This window comes from Vidua macroura, chromosome 3 (assembly GCF_024509145.1).
Source record: "Vidua macroura isolate BioBank_ID:100142 chromosome 3, ASM2450914v1, whole genome shotgun sequence".
NCBI classification, from domain to species: domain Eukaryota; kingdom Metazoa; phylum Chordata; class Aves; order Passeriformes; family Viduidae; genus Vidua; species Vidua macroura.
The window spans coordinates 44804704-44822862 of record NC_071573.1 but is presented as its reverse complement, the minus strand read 5'-3'; the positions used below and the strand labels follow the sequence as shown (position 1 = coordinate 44822862).

General features: G+C 37.7%; 1 protein-coding gene across 3 annotated transcripts in view; it reads left to right on the top strand.

The window, feature by feature from the left end:
• Positions 1–18159, top strand: part of SMOC2 (SPARC related modular calcium binding 2) — a 149522-nt gene that overhangs the window by 51050 nt on the left and 80313 nt on the right. For all 3 annotated transcript variants that reach the window (XM_053974025.1, XM_053974024.1, XM_053974023.1), the window contains exons 2-4: positions 788–959; positions 13910–14016; positions 15117–15216. In XM_053974025.1, coding sequence (XP_053830000.1) covers positions 788–959; positions 13910–14016; positions 15117–15216 — 379 coding nt within the window. The remainder of the gene's footprint in view (positions 1–787; positions 960–13909; positions 14017–15116; positions 15217–18159) is intronic.

The window sequence follows — 18159 nt, the reverse complement described above, 5'->3', positions numbered from 1 at the left end:
ATTCAGAAGATGCAGAAAGAGAGAAATTCATCTGAGTACTTACTGAGTTCACCTTCTCCCTAGTCTCAGCTTTTCAAGAGCTCAGAAGATAAAGTATTACCTTTGTTTTTATCTGTCTTTGATTTTGGCTGGCATGTAGTGACATCAGATCTGATTAGATTTTTTTTTTTTGGCAGCGTGTTTCAGGGTGAGAAGCTCCATCTTTTCACAGTGCCAAGGATGGTATCAAACTCATCAGCCTTTCTGTCTTGGCATTGGAGGGATGAACAGTTAGGTTGGGGTTCAGTGTACTTTGTGTCAAAACTAGAAAGAGACACATTGAAATCCACAATGAGAATATTTATGTCAAAAATCCTACTTGGATCTTAGAACAGACTTTTTGGCTTGTCATTTTAGAATAATTAATACATATCTAATAAAATAGGCAAACATCCATTGCTGTCTCATTTTTGTTGTGAAGAATGTTTCTTCAATCACCATTTTCACTCCAAAAACTCCAAGTTACTGTTTTGAGGTTCATAATTGTTGACAGGGATTCAGAGACTTCCTAATTGTGATACTGGATTTAGTGTATGTTATGGAGATGTTACAATGACTGCCATTTCACAGCAGCAGTGGAAAAATCCCAGATATAATGAATCAGCTCAGATCTGAATACCCAAAAAAGGCAGAACTTTCTTTTCAGTTTTGGGTAGTATTTATATGTCTTTGCTGGGGAAGGAGACCACAGAGCAGTTTTCACATGGGAATAGCATTTCTACAGCATTAATTTATTTTTTTTTCCTAGTTTTTGAGAGTGGACCAAGACAAAGACAGAGAATGCAGCCTGGACTGTGCAGGTTCCCCTCAGAAATCACTCTGTGCATCTGATGGAAGAACTTTTCTGTCCCGGTGTGAGTTTCAACGAGCAAAATGCAAAGACCCTCAACTGGAAATAGCCTACCGAGGCAACTGCAAAGGTGAGAAAATTGAAGTTTCCCTTGACCATAATGAAAAATAATAGACCCTAAAATAGTGCTTGAAATGTCTGTGAATTTAAAACCAGGAGTGCTGGACTTGAAGAGTTTTCTAAAAGCAAATGGGTTGATATCAATCCTGTTATTTCTATAACAATATTCTATCTAAAGATAAATTAATCTTGAACCTTCATCAAAATTGTGACTCCCAAATCAACTTATTTTTCATTAAGTTACTATTAAGGAAATTGCATGGCCAGGTCCTTGTTCAGAAGGACCATATCACTGGCGGGTTCAGAGAAACTCTTACAATAGTTATCCTGCAAGGTTTCCTGTCTAGTACAATTTGGTATTTTGCATTTGAGATGGTCAATTTAAGTCTCGTGTTTCCTAACTGCAATCCCGTAGTGTGGCAAGGGTGGTGGTGGTAGGGTGAGTTGAGTGAGAAAAAGTGAAAACCAAAAAAAATGCACATGCATAGACCCCTCACAGGCCATTCCTGCCTATATCATCCACTCCTTTACTTCTGATCTCTGTTTAGAGAATTTTGGTGACAAGCAGCCAAACAAAATATCCGCAGTTAAGTCTTTTAACTTTTGGAGTAGCATGGTGCTAGACAACACACTTTCCTTACTGAAGTGTAGGGTGATTCCTAACACAGTGATCTTTCTAAAAGAAATCTAAGAATAATATGTAAGAATAACAGTGGTCATAAAGATTTACTTTTCCCTCTGTCCTAAAGAGAGTGGCAGGGAGTGGAGGTAGGGGGCGGGGGAAAGAAAACCGCAGGGACTACACCAATTCAACCTGCGGGAGGCAATTTTCTACATCATCTCTCTCCATTAGCTCCTGCAAACCTCTGAAGCATCAAGACTGCTTCAAAGAGACATTCTGTCTCATTTTCTGCCTGGATGAAACAATATCCTAATTTTTCAGCCCTTTCATAGTAAACCATTGTACTACGTGATGGATCTTTTACTGTGGTGAGCAAGGAAAACATAATGAAGCTACCTGAGCCAAAGCTTTTGTTACACTAATGAACGACAGAGACAATTATTGTGTACTTGGTACTTGGTATTTGTACATTTTAGACATTAGAGCTTTTTGGAAATTAGTTTTGAGTGTTTTTCTTTATTGTTTTTTATGCCATATTGTAAAAGTAATCTGCAAGAAATTTTCTTCATTAAGATGAGAATATTGCTCTGATGAAGATTTCCTCATTGATGCTGTCAAATTTTTCTGCAGTCAATATCTGCAATTTGGAGAAGTGCTCATTTGCTGTTTATTTACTAATGCATACTGTAGAATTGTAGAATTGGAATTAGACACCTTAGGCACCTTAAATACTGCTGGGACACAGCATGTTCTCTTCAATCAAATGTTTTTTCCTTTGATTGGTAATAGGCAGATATTTGCCAATAATGTACTTAATCAGTGTCAGCAAGAGACAAGTGCTCTTTTAGTTTTACATTTTCATGGTATTTCTTATTCAATAAAGCAGTCTTAAATTTTGAAGTGACCAGTGTCTTTATTCCTACGTATGGTTGTGATCATCAGAAATATTTCAAGCTCTAAAAACAAGTTTTAAAGAAGAAAAAGATGATTCATTGGCCTAGCTGCAGTTTCAGTTTTAGCATTGCTAGGGCTAGTTCAGATAGTCATATCAAACATTCTGATAGAGCCAAGGAAGTGCTTTGATTAAGACCTTTAGAGGCAGTTGCTTTTGAGTAATAAAATTTGTTTTTGCAGGTGATGCTTGATCAAAAAGCAGAGGGCAGCTGTTTTAGTAGGGTTAACCAAAAAGTGATGTTTCATTAGAGAGCAACTTCCAAGGTTTCAGAATTTACTTTCATTCTATGTAGGAATAAAACCAGATCCTTTTGGAAATGTTTGTCTGTACCTCTGAAAAAACAGACACCCACCCTAACTCCCCATTAAAGCATTGGTTTTGAAACAAGTTTTGAGCTTGTAGGTAAAAGGGACAAAAACATGCATGCTTTCATATGAATGTTCTGAAGGGAGAAAAGAGGTGACTCCTCATAGAGACTTTACAACTTTAAATCTGTGCCATGATAATCATCCACCACTGATCAAAAAAGGCAATCTTAAGTCTGTCTCTTCCTGTCTTCCAAAAAAACCCCTTATTCACCTCACAAAAATCTTCTCTAAAACCAAAATATTTCCAGGTTTTCCATTTTAAATAATTTAATGATGACTAGCTCTTTGTTTGGATCAGTGTATTCAGTAGAAATCTAAAGACCTTGACAGTTTATGTTGACAGCCTTTTGGAATAATTTTGAGTCCATCATTTCTTGTTTAGATATTCAGAATTGTGATTTCTTTTAACATCCATAAGAAATTTTGAATGATTACCAGACTGTTGTCTGCTTTCTCTGTTTCTTTTTTCTTTCAAAAGGCAAATTTTTATTGATTCTTTTTTCTCTTTCTCACCTGTTCTCAATATTTTTCTCATCTATTTGGTTTTGAACACTTAAATACTAAAAAGTACAAAGGGATAGTTTGCTCTGTGTGTGCTGGTTTCCTTTCTAATTCAAGTTCCATTCACAGCAAGAGCGTTCAGCCCAGGCAATTCTTTAGCATTGCAAAGGAAATGATTTTTAGATCCTAGATATTAAAAGATCACAGTGAAATGGCAGCATTTAAACAATTTTTTTCCCTTGTACTTCTATTCTAGCTCCTGCTGACTGCAGCAGAGATCAAAGCAGTTTAAACAAATCTGACAATGAATGAACCCTGAACCTTCCTCTCATTTCTGAAAGACAACCCACCTTTAACAAAACAAGCATCAAAATAGACTGTTCTGTTAGCTATTTTTTCTGAAGACATTAATTTTATGTTTTCTTAAATTTTTAAGTCTGCTTCCAGACTTTGCTGGAATCCATTGCTAAGCTTGGAAATGCTATAAGAAGTTAAAATCTTATAAAATTTCCAGCCTACTTTTGGAGTTTCTAAGTTCTCAAATAATCTGTGTACACTGTAGATGAACATCTACATTTTTGGATACTTTTCCAAACAAAATCTTAATTCTGAAGTTCTGGAGATTTGCCACTTGCTTGACACAGACATTAACTGTGGCAATGAGATTACCAATCTAATAAATAAATGTATGTTGAAGGCTGAGAAACACTACTTGTGTTGTTTAATAGTTAGGACTGTTAAAATGTCACCTGTGATGGGGATCAACCACATGCACACACAAATGCTTCACAGGAAATCTGGCCCAGCATAGCCAAAGGAACAAAACATACAAGAAGTGGAAAAACAATATAATTGCTTTAAGCTGCTCAGAAAGAAACAGATGCTATGTCTGCACCAATTAATTAAGCAATGCAAGGAGACAATTTGAACACCAGGCAGGTAAGGTGTTAAATGCTCCCTGTTGCACTTTGGGCACTGGCCAGCTGTGCTCTCCTGAGGACTGTATCTATGTGGCTCAGTGAAAAGATGGGCCAAGGACTGTTCCCAGCAGGCAGCATGCACAGAGGTGCCTTCTTTTACAGGTTTAAGGCTCTTCAGCTTTTTTTTACTTTCTTTTTCTGTTTCGCTTTTTGTTTCCTAAATAACATTAAGAATACTCATTTAATTTCTCAGTTTGTTTTTAAGTGAATGTACATGGCCCATAATTGGGGCCCTGGAGACTAATATTCTGAATGTATTAAGCAAGTGGCTCAGTAATAAGATTTGGTATTCTAGCATTGTGATCAATGAAAAAACAAAATCATATATATCTTACCAGCATACCTCTACCCTAACACAGAGTTCTTAAAATATTCCAGCTGGGGCACTTGGATTTTGTGGCTTATCTACCAGTACTTCACTAAAATAAGACTTCTCTAATGGCTGGAGTTTTGATACAAATTGTCAATCACTATAAAATCTTCGCTGCCAGTTCGCATCACATTTCCTTACCTCACTATCATCATGTAACAGCAACCTGGGTGTATAAGCAACTACTAAACTGGACTTGCACAAATCTCTCCGTGGTCCTTTCTGAAAATGGCAATGTAGGATGTTTACACAGTGATATTTAATTTCTGAGGGGTTTGGAATTTAATCTGTCTAACACTGAGTACATACTCAGTATTTGCAGATGTGACCCCAACAGTGGCTTACTGCTTTGTGAGTACACCAAGGAGAGCCATCACATGGAGTAGTGTCATTGTTATTCTGTAGCTACATACATCCCCTTTCTTGGTTGGAAAACCTAGGTAGGTCATGTTTAGCCTAATTCACTTACAGTATATTAAGGAGCCTCACTGTTTAAAAATGCTGTTCTGTCATTAGCTATTATAAATATAACAAAAGGTAATATCTTCATTCTCACAAGTCATATAAAGAACCAAAGCACATCAAAATATGAGTGAAATTTCCCATAAAACAGTTATTTTAACATTTGCTTTCTTTAAAGAAGAGAATACTCAGCATTTGTTTCTTTAAATTAGGGCTTTCAGGAATAGTGAAAAGTTTCATTCATTTAAACTATGATTACAATGAGTTAATGAATGGATTAAAAGCATGCTTAAATAAGTTAAAATTTCTGGTTTTGGATAAACATGCTAATAGGATTTTTCCCTTTGTGCAGAGAATGAAGGCATTGCTGGGCAGTAGTTGTTTTGAGACCACAAGTTAATCTTGGTCCCATAATTAATGAATCCAAGCATAATTTGGAGAGACATTACTCTTGCCTATTAGCTAGAGAACTGGGATGTAAATGCTGGATGTGGTTTCTGAGTGCACACCTTTTCCATAATCCCCATGGAGGCTGCCATCCAGCTCAGGGCTGCCTGTGAGCCAGGCAGGCATGAGCTTGACGTGTGCTGGCAGTGCCTGAGCACGTCCCTTAGCTCAGAGTGTAAGCAGGGACCTTGCCTTGGCCGGTGCACCTGCTGCCTGAAAAGCAGCCCTGAGGGATGTGTTTGGGTGGTAGAATATGCTCCCAAGATGTTTCATTTGGAGAGAGAAAAAAGAAGTGAGTAGGTATGGTTCTTTTTCCAGCTGAGTGAAAGTGGGAGTGGACCAAGGTGTCAGTCTTAAAAATAAACCTGAACAGAGTGAGACCTTGCAGAATCTGTACATTGAAAACAGGACAGTTTTCACATCTCCTCAGGTCTCCTTTTTCACCTCTCCCTTTTCTTTTTTCTTCTTATCTTTAATGAGGAAAAAAAATAAGAATGATGCAGGGTTTTTTCATTATTTTGAAAAACATAAAAAAAGAATATGTTGAGAAGTGGTACTAAATTTGGGATTATTGAAAATAATCACAGGAGGAAGATTGATTATAAGATAGATTTTTGTCTTAAAATACTTTCAGCTAGGAGCTGTCTCCTCCTTTTTCAGACATATTTTCTCACTATAGACACTGTTTAATCTGTAGATGACTGCAAGTTTCCAGACTGTGATGGTGGCAGTCCTGATACAAATACTTGTCAGCCAGAACCTCATATTGGTTTTGAGTCTTCATTTATATTATGTGTCAAGATGTTACACATCAAGCCACTGTAGTAAAAGTGGTGAGAAACAAAATATCTAACATGGTGAAAAAGGTATCAAAATATAGAAGTTACAATTTATGTTATCTCTTAAAGCAAGTGGAGTTGGCTTCTGATTATACTTTCTAGTACTGAATGGAAATGAATAAAGTTTTAAGTATGTTTGGAATATTTTTGTGGAATATTCTTTGCTCTTTTAAATGTATCTAGTGGTACTTAGAACACAAGACAAATAACACTGTGATAATATCCACAGTTTTCTGGAGATAGAGTTTATCCCTCTTTAAAATTATCAATTTTTATTGATAATATTTCTCCAAGCAGAATTTGCTGAAGCCAGACTGCACAGAAATAAGGCATGTAAGGGGATTCTTATGCACAAAAAATGAGTCTTCATAAAATCATATATGCAGTACAACGATTTGAAAGTAATATTTTTCTGGGTGTTTTGTAGAGTTTTTATTTCTACTCTTGTATTTTCAGTTTGAATTTCAGACGTCATATAAAAATGAAGGTCCTAAAAGAAGTGGAGAGTGCTAAAGCAATAATACTGCACTGAAGACTAGGAACCACAAACCTTTGCAAACCTTTTCAGATTTCAGTGCAAGAATTAGCAAAATAGACTTCCCCAAACTATCAAATCTCTGCTCTTCTCAGAAAGCTAGTGTAGCCTTTGGCATCTAAAAATTCAGAAAGCTGTTGCTTTAGTTTTTCTTGAAGTATTTGATTCAGTTCTAATCAGACTGTATCTCTCCAAATGCAACTGTTAGCAAACTGAAATAGTGTGCCAAGAGAGAATCCAGCACAGCATTCCTTATTTTATCTTAGAGCTTAGATATCTAAATGGTTGTGTGGTTCTCAATGTAGGGAGAAAAAGCAAAAGCAAAAGCAAAAAGAAAACAACAAAGAAACCCCACACTGCCTTGCTCCGTCTGTTAGATGCCAATAGCGGAGAGTTTAGGCTAAGATTGCTCTGCTGTTTTATTTGAATCCAGAAAGCAGCTATAAAAATAAATAGTGAAAGAGTTGGCCAACTCTTGTCACAAAGCAACAAGTCATTATATTATGGTTTTGTCAGGCTAAATGTCTGTGCTGACATCCTTTCCAACCCAAGAGGCTAATATTAAGAGGCATCTTTAAAACTGATACTTTCAGCATTTATAGTTTGCTATGTGTTACCTATCACTAGAGGCTATAGCTTTTTATCTGCTTTGCTGTTAGACACAATCAGTTCTTTACAATATACATTGACCTAGGTCAAATATAATGGGAAATTTTCATGAGTGGTTTATTCCATATAAACCAAGTGGTGTCCTGTGCTCCAAGTAAAATTTTGGTGTAAATTAACTACCAATAAAGACTGTTTGACTTTTATCATATCACTACCAGTTACCAAAAAGGTACAGCAGTGGGAAAGAAGTACAGAAGCAGAAATAAATTCTAGTTTGTAGGACAATTCAGTAAAGTGCTCAGGTGAACAGCTAACTTGAAACAGCTTGTTGCACTGCATGTTTCTAGGTTTAAGGACAAGTGTACACAGGTATTCTGGCAAAATAGAGGTGCAAAGGGAAACAGTGAAAGGTCTTTGGATTATGTGTGTCTATACTAGGTCTGGTTGTTCACATCTATGTGACTTTAGAAAAGATTTCTCTTTAGTGTAAGAGCATCTTATTCTCTGTGGGAAGCTCTCAAGGAAATCTTCAAATGATTAAGTTAACCACTTTATAGTTTTTACAGAGTGGTAAATGTTTCTGATATGTTCAACAGAATATTCCATCTATAATAAAATAAGTAAGTAAAGGATTAAGTGTATTTTTTTTCATAAATAAATAACAAGGTTGTGTCAAACACAATAATCTCTTGCAAAGCAAGCAAAGTTTGCTCCATGTATTGGGACTGAGAAAGGTGTTTTTATTCCTATTGTGATACGTAGCAAACCAATAAATACTGGATGAACTAAATGGAAATCTTTGCAAGAGATTTATCTATACTTTTGGCAAGCTGTTTACTTCTCCATTGGAGAATCTGAGTGAGAACTTCCTGTAGAGCCCCAAAATGCCTGTAAATCAATTGTACTGAATGTCACCTTAGAGATGGTGTTTACACCCTTGAGGAGTTTGTGTCATTGTTATAACGATAAACTTCTACTTTGCAGTAATAAACTTCCCTCTGTTTGATATATTATTCAAAGATTAACCAGCAGAGTTGAAGTTGGTGCATATTTTTTCCATGAAGCTCAGTGTTTTTGGAGCTGTACTGTTGGAAATAAAGCATAAAATGAAATTAGTTCCAAGTCAAGCTGGTGCTGTTTGTGAGGTTAACTCTATTTCCAGAATTTCTTGTTGACTTCAGTGCTACCTCAGGAAGGTCCTGCAGCAATGTAGTGGCACCACTTAATAGGTGAAAGTTTTCCCTGTTGCACAGAGAAACTTAGATCAGAATTAATATGACTTTTTATTTTACTTGTGCTTTCTGGTCTCTGGTCTCCCCTGGAAGCCAGAATTGTCTGGGCAGTTCAGAAAGACCCGCCCAAACAGCTACAACTGTGTACTCTCTTAAGTCCTGTGTATTTCTGTCCACTCCCATACACTTTTTTTTTTTTTTTTCTGTTGTACGCCTCAAGATGCGTTCATCTTATTAAATCTCTGGTTGCTTTTGCAGTCCTGGTGCTAAGTCACAGAGGTACAATCAACACACTGGCCAACATACTGTGCTAAAATGCAATGAGCCTTGTACCAATCCAGTTTGGCAGCTAACAGAGTCCCAGTGAGCTGATTTAAGGTAAACTCATGCTCCATTTCTGTTGGGGAAGATGAAATAGCAAGGCCCTATAAATATGATAGCCTGGCAAAAGAATCAGAGAATACAGATATTGAGATGAAAACAAGGTTTGAAATACCAAACCTTAATCACTGAGCAGCTCGAAAACAATAATATAGCCAAGCTGAAAGCAATCCCCCTTTCTGATGATCTAAAAGGTCAAATGGAATGTTCTGTATCACCCCCCAATGTATGGTTCATCCCATACCTGTAACCCTCCCCTGAAGTATCAGGTATCTGTAACCCCATTGGCCCAAGTCCTGTCCCAGCCCACCTTGAAGCCCCCTGATAAGGTGTGGCCGAGGGACCGGACACTCTCTTGGACATTCCTCCTGGGACGCCCACCTGGGACTCTCTCTCTCTCTCTCTCTCTCTCTCCCCCCGCTCTCCCTGGGCCTGCCACGAGTTGCAGCTAGCAACTCTAAGCAGGGCCCTTCATCCTTTACAATAAACCATATGCTCTAAAGACCGGGCTTCAGAGATCCTTCACCACCACACATCCAAACCGTCCTGGAGCCCAGCAGTCCCCGCACATTTCTATGCCAGGAGATATTTTTTTTCCCCGATTCCCCACAAGGTTGTGGGATGTAAAAGCCCATTTACCTGGAGTTGAGACGATAAAGTCTGACTGAGTTAGTAATTGACACAATTCCAAATTACAGCTGGAGATGCCTATCTGCAAAATTAGTTCTTCTCATTATATGACTATAAGCAAATTAGGCTGCGTTTCAGCCAGATTTTAACAGGTCTTAGAACCTAATGGCCTTTTCACCAGGTCATATACCAGAATCCAGTTTGAGTCTGCTGGCTTCCTTATTAATACTTTAGTTGGAAAGAGAAATAAAGTATAGTGGAAACTCTAGTAAGAAACCTTTAACAGTTTCAAGCGCTTTATTTTTCCACTAGAAAGTTCCAAAAGTTTGAAAAACAGATTGAAAAAAAAAATAAAGCTTTGCAGCATTATACAGTGCTTGTCATCCTTCCAAAAACCTTGCAGTCTCAAAGTCCCCTCTGCTCTCAGGTTCATCACCAGAGGGACACTTGTAAGACTTTAGCCTACTTTTGTCAGGGGCAATGCTGAAAAATCAAAAGCTGTGGGCTGATTAATCAGCACAGAGGTACTGGGTCAGTCCTATCACCTTTCATTCTTGGTCTTCATTTCAAAATAATCAGGGCCCATCCTGATCTGAATGATTCCTGTCCTAGATAAATAGCAAAGTTGAATCTGTGTGTGAGAGACTTTACTGTTACCCATTCCCTTAGATGTATTTATTTATTGATTGATTCATTTATGTAAACTAAATTCTAGCAAACCACATAATTCTAGACTCATCCTATTAATTTGAGTTTCATGTGAAACATTTTCATTACCTGTACTTCTACAAGGTGCACAGAGGGGACTGTAGACAAGAATTGTCTGGGTGCAAAGGAGACTTTGTACAGTGAATTCCAGATTTTTCTTTGCTGAATGGTCATGAGCAATGGCCATGTTGAAGGTTTTTCTCCCTATGGATTAGGATGTCACCCATCACTTATGGGTTTCCCTACAACTATCTCTTGTCTGATATTTTGATGTGAGCTCATGTTTCAGCTCACATGACAAGAAAATGACTTTCTTCCAGTCATTTCAGGAAATAATTTTTTCATTCTTTTTCAGCTGTTATTTTGCATAAATGTATAGCCCTTAAATGTCTTGAATTCCTTTTCTTTGGAAAAATTTCTGGAAGTTATGCAACAGATTTTGAAGGCATTGCCATCAGGGCACAGAGGCAGATAATCAGATGGTATAATCTTAAAAATTTATAGAAAATATTATAATTTCATTTATCTTCAATAATATCTTTTTTATTTGGAAGTAATTTATCTCCAATGAATGAACAGTTAATGGTCATTAATATTCTGAGTATTAATGTTTTTATATTTCTTCTTTTTATCTTGATCACCTGATTACATTTCTTCTGTCAGGTTTGGACCTCAACTCTGTGTCATAATTATTCTTCTGCAGTAATATCTCAGTAAAATAAAAAAAAAAAACAAAACTGGAAATAATATTTTGACTTTACACACTTTCATATGCTTAACTTGATAAGAGATCTCCCTCATGATTTTATTTTGTTATACTGAAGCACAGTAATACCCAACAGGTTTAAAATGTTTCCATGGTTATATAATACAAAATAAGACTTCAAATGTGAATTTTATATTCCAATAAGTTTGGTGACTGTTGATTTTAAAGCATATTAGATCATCCATGAATAGAAGGCCTTAGAGCATCAGGCTGTTTAGGAACAAGTGGTGGACAATTTTGGAGAACTTCTCTTCAGCATATTTTTAGGATAATTCAACTATTGAAGATAATTTACAACTCTGCTGGTTCTATAACAGAGACCTTATGTGATGGAATTTATATCACTTTTCCTTTTAGACATTTAAACCACATGTCATTCTAGAAAAACGAGGACAGAGGTCCAACAAAGAAGTGATTTATTTTCAGTTAAAATATTAGCTACATTAAAACCACATGTTATTAAGTACTGTATAACCAACCATGCTCAGAAAAATGCTTACGACACAAAAGCTTGCTTCAAATGTTTCTTTTTTTTTTTTTTTTTTTTCCCCAAAAGAATCTTTGGCAGTGCACACATTAGCAGATTGTACCTGAGCTGCACAGTACATTGACTATACTTCTCCCTTGGGGGAAAAAAACTATTAAAGTGCCACAGTACAAATTAATTCAGTTCCTTATTGTTTTTCTTTCTCACATTTCTGGATGCTTGAACTTTTCTGTCCCTTTCAGTTATCATTTCATCTCTGTAAGTATCCCTCCTGAAACAGCATAATAAAATTAATGATGCTAAGACTGAAACATAGTTTTTCAAAGTGAAATTATTTGTATTTGGGGCATATTAGCAACATGAACTCTCATAGTGCTCCTTTGAGAAGAGTAAACTAACACACAGAACTAGTGCACATGAATCCAAGATCAGGAGGGAAATTGGAAGATTAAAATTAAGGGGCCCCAATTTTGTTTTCAGAATACAGATGCTGAGGACAAGTTTCTATCCTCCTTATGCTACACTTCCACATCAGATTGCCTAGGACTTTGAGGGATTTTTTAATGCTAATGTTGCCAGGTGAGTTATCCAAAACTCAGTGGAGGTGACAAGTGAAGGATTTACCCTGTAAAAAGAAGTTTCTGCCATTCCACTAGGTTTCCAGGCTGGTTCTGTGAACGTGTGTCTGGATCATACTGGCACAGAGAGGGTGCTTGGGGGACTGGGAATTCAGCTGGCTTACCCGTGTGCTCCTAGGAATGCAAACCTCAAGTGCTGTTGATTCACTGTTCAGATTCTGTTTAATTTGCACCTTGCATGGACTAGAAAGGCTGTTCCCATGCTTTTGAAGAACTGCACAAGCATTAGTGAATCACCACAACACCACTGTCTCACAGGTAATCACTGGACAGTTTTAGCCTTAAAATGGGATTAATTCTGTCAAACAGTCTTTAAACCAAACAGGGATCAGAAGCAGCAAATTTCTCTGTTCGTATGTTTGAAATCATTGTAATTCAGATGTTACAGTCACATCTTGAAGTCATTAATACTACCTTAAGCTTACCTGGTAATCTCATTTTTTCTGAAATTGCTTAGCTCAAGCAGATTCTGAAGTTCTGATTCTGCATCTGCAACATGCTAAAATTTGTACTGTAAAAGGTACAACAGCTTATGTGTCTTTTTTAAGCTCTTGGCTGCATAACTGAAATAAAGTATATGTAGTAGACAATATAGTTTGTTAGACACCAGAAGCTCCATTAGAAGCCAGTGAATTAAAGCCAGCTGGTTTGCTGTTTGGTGTCTTGGATGGAGATCAATACCAAGTAACGAAGGAGATAGTGCAAGAGACCTCACAGTGGACAAAAAGGACCATGTGGTAGACTTGATATCCCATGCTTAAATCATAAACTGTCACATTAAATTTTAGCATAATATGAATAATTCATGTCCAAAATTATTATTTAATCACCTTCCCAATAAGTTTCTGCACTGTACATTGCACTGTACATTGTGTATATATATATATATATATATATATATATATTTTTTTTTTTTTTTTTTTTTTTTTTTTTTTTTTTTTTTTTTTTACCAGCCTGGTGAGGACATCTGTAGTCACATCTGAAATTGCTGCCTAGCTGCAGTAAGTAGGAAGTACAAGCCAGCTGTGCTCCTGCTGCATCCTTTGCCTTTCCTGAAGCACTAGAAAGATGTTGCTGCCACCATCTCTGAGAGAATATTGTGGTGTGCAGTATGGCAGCTATTGCTGCGTTAAATTGAGAGGAAAAGCCCTGTTTTGGCTTCTACTCCTTGGTGGCATTTGGAACAGAAAGTTTGTCTGCCCTGGCATCTCTAAATTTCATTTCCCAGTTATGGATTATTGTCCATAAATTATAGTCCTGCATTGGTTTTCTTCCCTAAAAATAATGCAAGTTGATAGTACATTTTCACTGATCAAAATTCTGATTCTCTCTGCATGAGTCTCAGGGTTGTCTTTTTCATAATATAGATGATCACCTACCTTTCTTTCATATTGCATCGTCCAACTGACTTACCTTTTCCCTTTCTCTAGATGTTTCCAGATGTGTGGCTGAGAGGAAGTACACCCAAGAACAAGCTCGCAAAGAATTTCAACAAGTGTTTATCCCAGAATGCAATGATGATGGCACATATAGTCAGGTTTAAAATTTTTCATTCAGTGTCTTGTATGACTGGAAGGTCAGAGTATGTGTGTTTGAAAAGGTTGAGGAAGAGACATATGTAATGAAGGGAAATGTAATTTCAAAATTAAATGTAATTTATACCAACATGTCAAAAAAAAAAAAAAGAAGGAAAATCTGTGTTATGTGTTGAGTCCTTGTTCTCTTTTTCACAATTGGCCAGCAAAAGAGCCAAACATTACCATTGTTTGTGTAATACACTCCCTGTTCTTCTAGGGAGGCAGCTGAGTCATTATTGTAGCCCCCGAATACTCATCAGGTGGTAAAATGCTTGTAATTTGTGATCTGTTCCTGATTTGAACCAGAAATCTTGCAACTGGAGTCCATATCTTAAGTGCTAAATCATGAATCATACACAATCCTTCTTTATTCTCAGCTGAATTTCTTCACAAGCATGTGGTCTGAGACTAATTTACTTAGATCACAGAATTGAGAAGGAACACAGTTAGAAGCTTATCCTAAGGTATATATTCCAATCATGGTCCCCTTCTGTTCCCTCTGTACTTTTGGTTTTGGAGTTGTGCAGAAGACAATTTTTTTAAGCATGATGAGGCAAGTGATATTGGCCCTTAGAAAATAAAATGCAATTGGTTTTTAAGCGGAATTCCAAGAGTTTCCGTTCTGACAGCTTGGGATATGAATAATGCTGGCAGAAGTACTCTGTCCTGCTCCTTCAGTGGGTGGAACAGTATGTTCTCTATGTGAGAAAAAAACTCAGGATTGCTTGTTTCAGGAACAGTTTATGTGTCCCCTGAGAAGCTTCCATGTGAGGTTTTTATAACACCTGCACCTCACTCGTCTAAGACAGGGTGTAAACAACCACATAGTTCAATAGTTTTCTCTTACATTTGATTCTGAAGGACCTACCACACTTAGCTTGAAACATGCTTTATGCTAAAAAATCAAATATAGGACTGAGATGGGCCCATTGTGGGTTATTGTTCTAGGTTTTGTTGATACAGTTTGCTGGATAAGTTTCTGTACTCACGTGCCGTGAATGCTGTGGGGTAACAGGCATCTGTCTGACAAGCTGCACATGGTTCTTGCTGTTTCTGACAGGTTCAGTGCCATAGTTACACTGGATACTGCTGGTGTGTCACTCCCAATGGCCGTCCTATCAGTGGTACTGCTGTGGCCCACAAAACTCCCCGCTGCCCAGGTAAATCTTTTTGTCTGGCTAGGTTATGATGGCATGTCATGAACAGCAGTTTATCAGTGGCATCTGATTAGACCTAAGCAAAACAAGTTTTCACTAGAAGAGTGGTTCAGAAACAGGTGATGGTGGAAGCTGTGGATGTCCCATCCTTGGGGTTTGTTAAAATTCAGCTGGATGAGGCTCTGAGAAAGTTGGTGTAGTTTTTTATGTATCTGTGCATGAAGTCTGAGGTCACTGCCACTCTGAGGTCATTTAAGCCTTCCTGTGATTCTAGGATCCATCTACTTTATTTGTACATTAATCTAGCTATTGAAGGTTTTCTGCAGTAGTCATTTATACCATATTTATGTGTCCATATATGAAACCTGGTGACTGAATTGCTGATGTAGTACTTTATGTTATAAACTCTCTTGCACAAAAACTCATTGCAAAAACTTTTCAGAGGGATTTGCCTTTTTTGATCAATATTTAGAGTACAGGGAAAAAACGTAGTGGGGGTGACCATTTGTAACATAGCCCATTGAAAGAACTCCCGCAGCACATTCCACAAATGACCAAATCCAGAGGAGAAATAATAAAATAAAAGCATTAAGAGCAAAATGAAAAAACTGCCTGCAGAAATTAACTGGCAAATCAAACTCACTGCGTTGTATGCTGCCTTTTGTCTTCTATCAGGACAATTAACAAGTTTTGTTTTTCAGGGGTTTGCTTCTGACCCTATTTCATTAACACTGATGATAAATATAAATCCTGAGTGTATTAATGGTTGTCAGAATCGCTGTTCACACCCCTTGAGGTTGAGAGAATTGTACAGAAAGAGCTCTACAAATATTTTTACACTCTATCTATTGTTTAACTGATTGTGCTGCAGCACCATTCTCTGTCAGAAAGTGGAAGAAATAGCTTTAAAAAGCCAATCCTGAAATGTGAACAAGGCTGAAAAAGAAAGTGAATCAGGGAATTTACCTGTTCTGATCTACTTCAGTCATTCAAGCACAACATTGATGTTTTTAATGAATAGATGGAGGAAGGAAGAGACCACTGCAGAAGTTTCAGCAAAGTTTATAGAAAGTTATTTTTATTCTTAAGGTCTTTCTAGTTAAAATGACTTGCAGAATCTTTCTATATCTTGACTGTAGGTAAACTTTATCCAGAAATAATACTCTTCAAAATATTCCTTTTAACCCAGTCTGAAAAGTCACTGTGAAACAAGACTCAATTGTGAAAAATAAGATAAAATATTCAGAAACCTTAAAATAGGGGAAAATGTGCATTCATTTTCATTTTAGTGTCATTATCATTTATGACTGATCTGCATCTCCATAAGACACATGGATGTGTCTTCTTTGGCTGTGGATGTGCCTTCTTTAGCTGTGAATGTGCCATCCCTGGAAATGTTCAAGGCCAGGTTGGATGGGTGTCGGAGCCTTCCCCGGATTGGGGTGACTCCGGCTGGTGGTGAAGTCTCTCCTCCAACCCGTGCCTTCAAAGAAAGACTCAGCAGTCTTCAGTCGTCCGGTCTCAAGGCAGTTTATTGCATGTTATCTCAAGGCACACAGACTCCCTGACATTGTCCCTGACTCTGTCTGTCCCCGTCTCTGGCTGTCTCCTCTCTCCCCTCCCCGAGGGGCTGGTGCCATCTTTTATATCACATATTACGTATTAGGTGTTTATAGTTTTTCCCCAATGCCCACTACCTATGTTGAACAGTGACTTTCTACTCTAAACCAATCTGTGAGTGCCAACATCACCAAGAACATGGAGAATAGGAAGAAGAAAGAAGGAGGACAGGGCACGCCCAAATTCCTCCATCTTAGAACCTCTGACCCCCATGTACAAACCTTAGACCCCCCTGTACAAGGCCTAAAACCCCCCTGTACAGCACTAAAAAATTCTACCATTCACCTTGTGACTACTTCTATTATAATATCTAAACTTTTGTGATTTCTTGTTCTTCCTGCAAAGTTGGTAAATTGTTCCATGGGTCAAGCTCAAGACCACAGGGGTCCCTGGCCGCCTGCCAGGGTCTCAGAGGCCTCTGCCCTGAGCCCAGAACATCCAAGAGTGTCTGAGGGACACCCTGGGTTCCGACAGATGGGGGTCTGAGCAACCTGGTCTAGTGGAAAGTGTCCCTGCCCGTGGCAAGAGGTTTGGAATGAGATGAACTTTAAAGTCTCTTTCAAACCATTCTGTTATTCTATGATGCTATGGTTGGGACAGCACTTTCGTGCTTCAGTGTAATTTTGAGTAGAGACGTTTTTACATGTCCATAGCCAGGGCTTCTCTGATAGTGCACCTTTGTTCTTTATCTGCAAATCTATTTTTATATCCTCCATTTATATCCTCCCTGCCCGTCCTTTCACTGACATCAGTAAAAAAAGGGTTATGATGATGCTGAAAGTTCAATAAATAATTGTTTTTCAGGTGTCTTATAACACATGGCACTGTTTTGGCTCAAAATGTTGTTGAATTATTTGCTATATTTTCACTTTTTCTATTTGTACTGGTATTACTGAGGAACAACTGCAGTGTAGTTCCCAGAAAATTAATCAATTAATATGAGAATTATTCTATATCACTACAGGAACCTAACCCTTGTTCTTCTCAAAGGAATTAATGTGCCTAGCAGATAAACTGCCAGACTGCTTCAGCTCATTTTTGGAGGGGTGGGAAGGGAAATTATTTTTACAGAAATGCTAAGGCCAAGGTCTTAATAGGACTCAAATTAAATTTAGTCGCTCAGACATAAATAAACTGCTCCAGGGCACAGGTGAGAGTATTCAGAGTCTGATTTTGATCCATGGAGAGATTGTAGGTAATTTTTCAGTTGTTATGAGACCCTGTGGGATTATCTCTGCACATTTTGTCCCCTGCTTGTATCGGTGTTCTCATGTTTTACTGTTCATCACTTCTCCTTTGTCCCTCAGGAAAGAAATCCAGCCACAG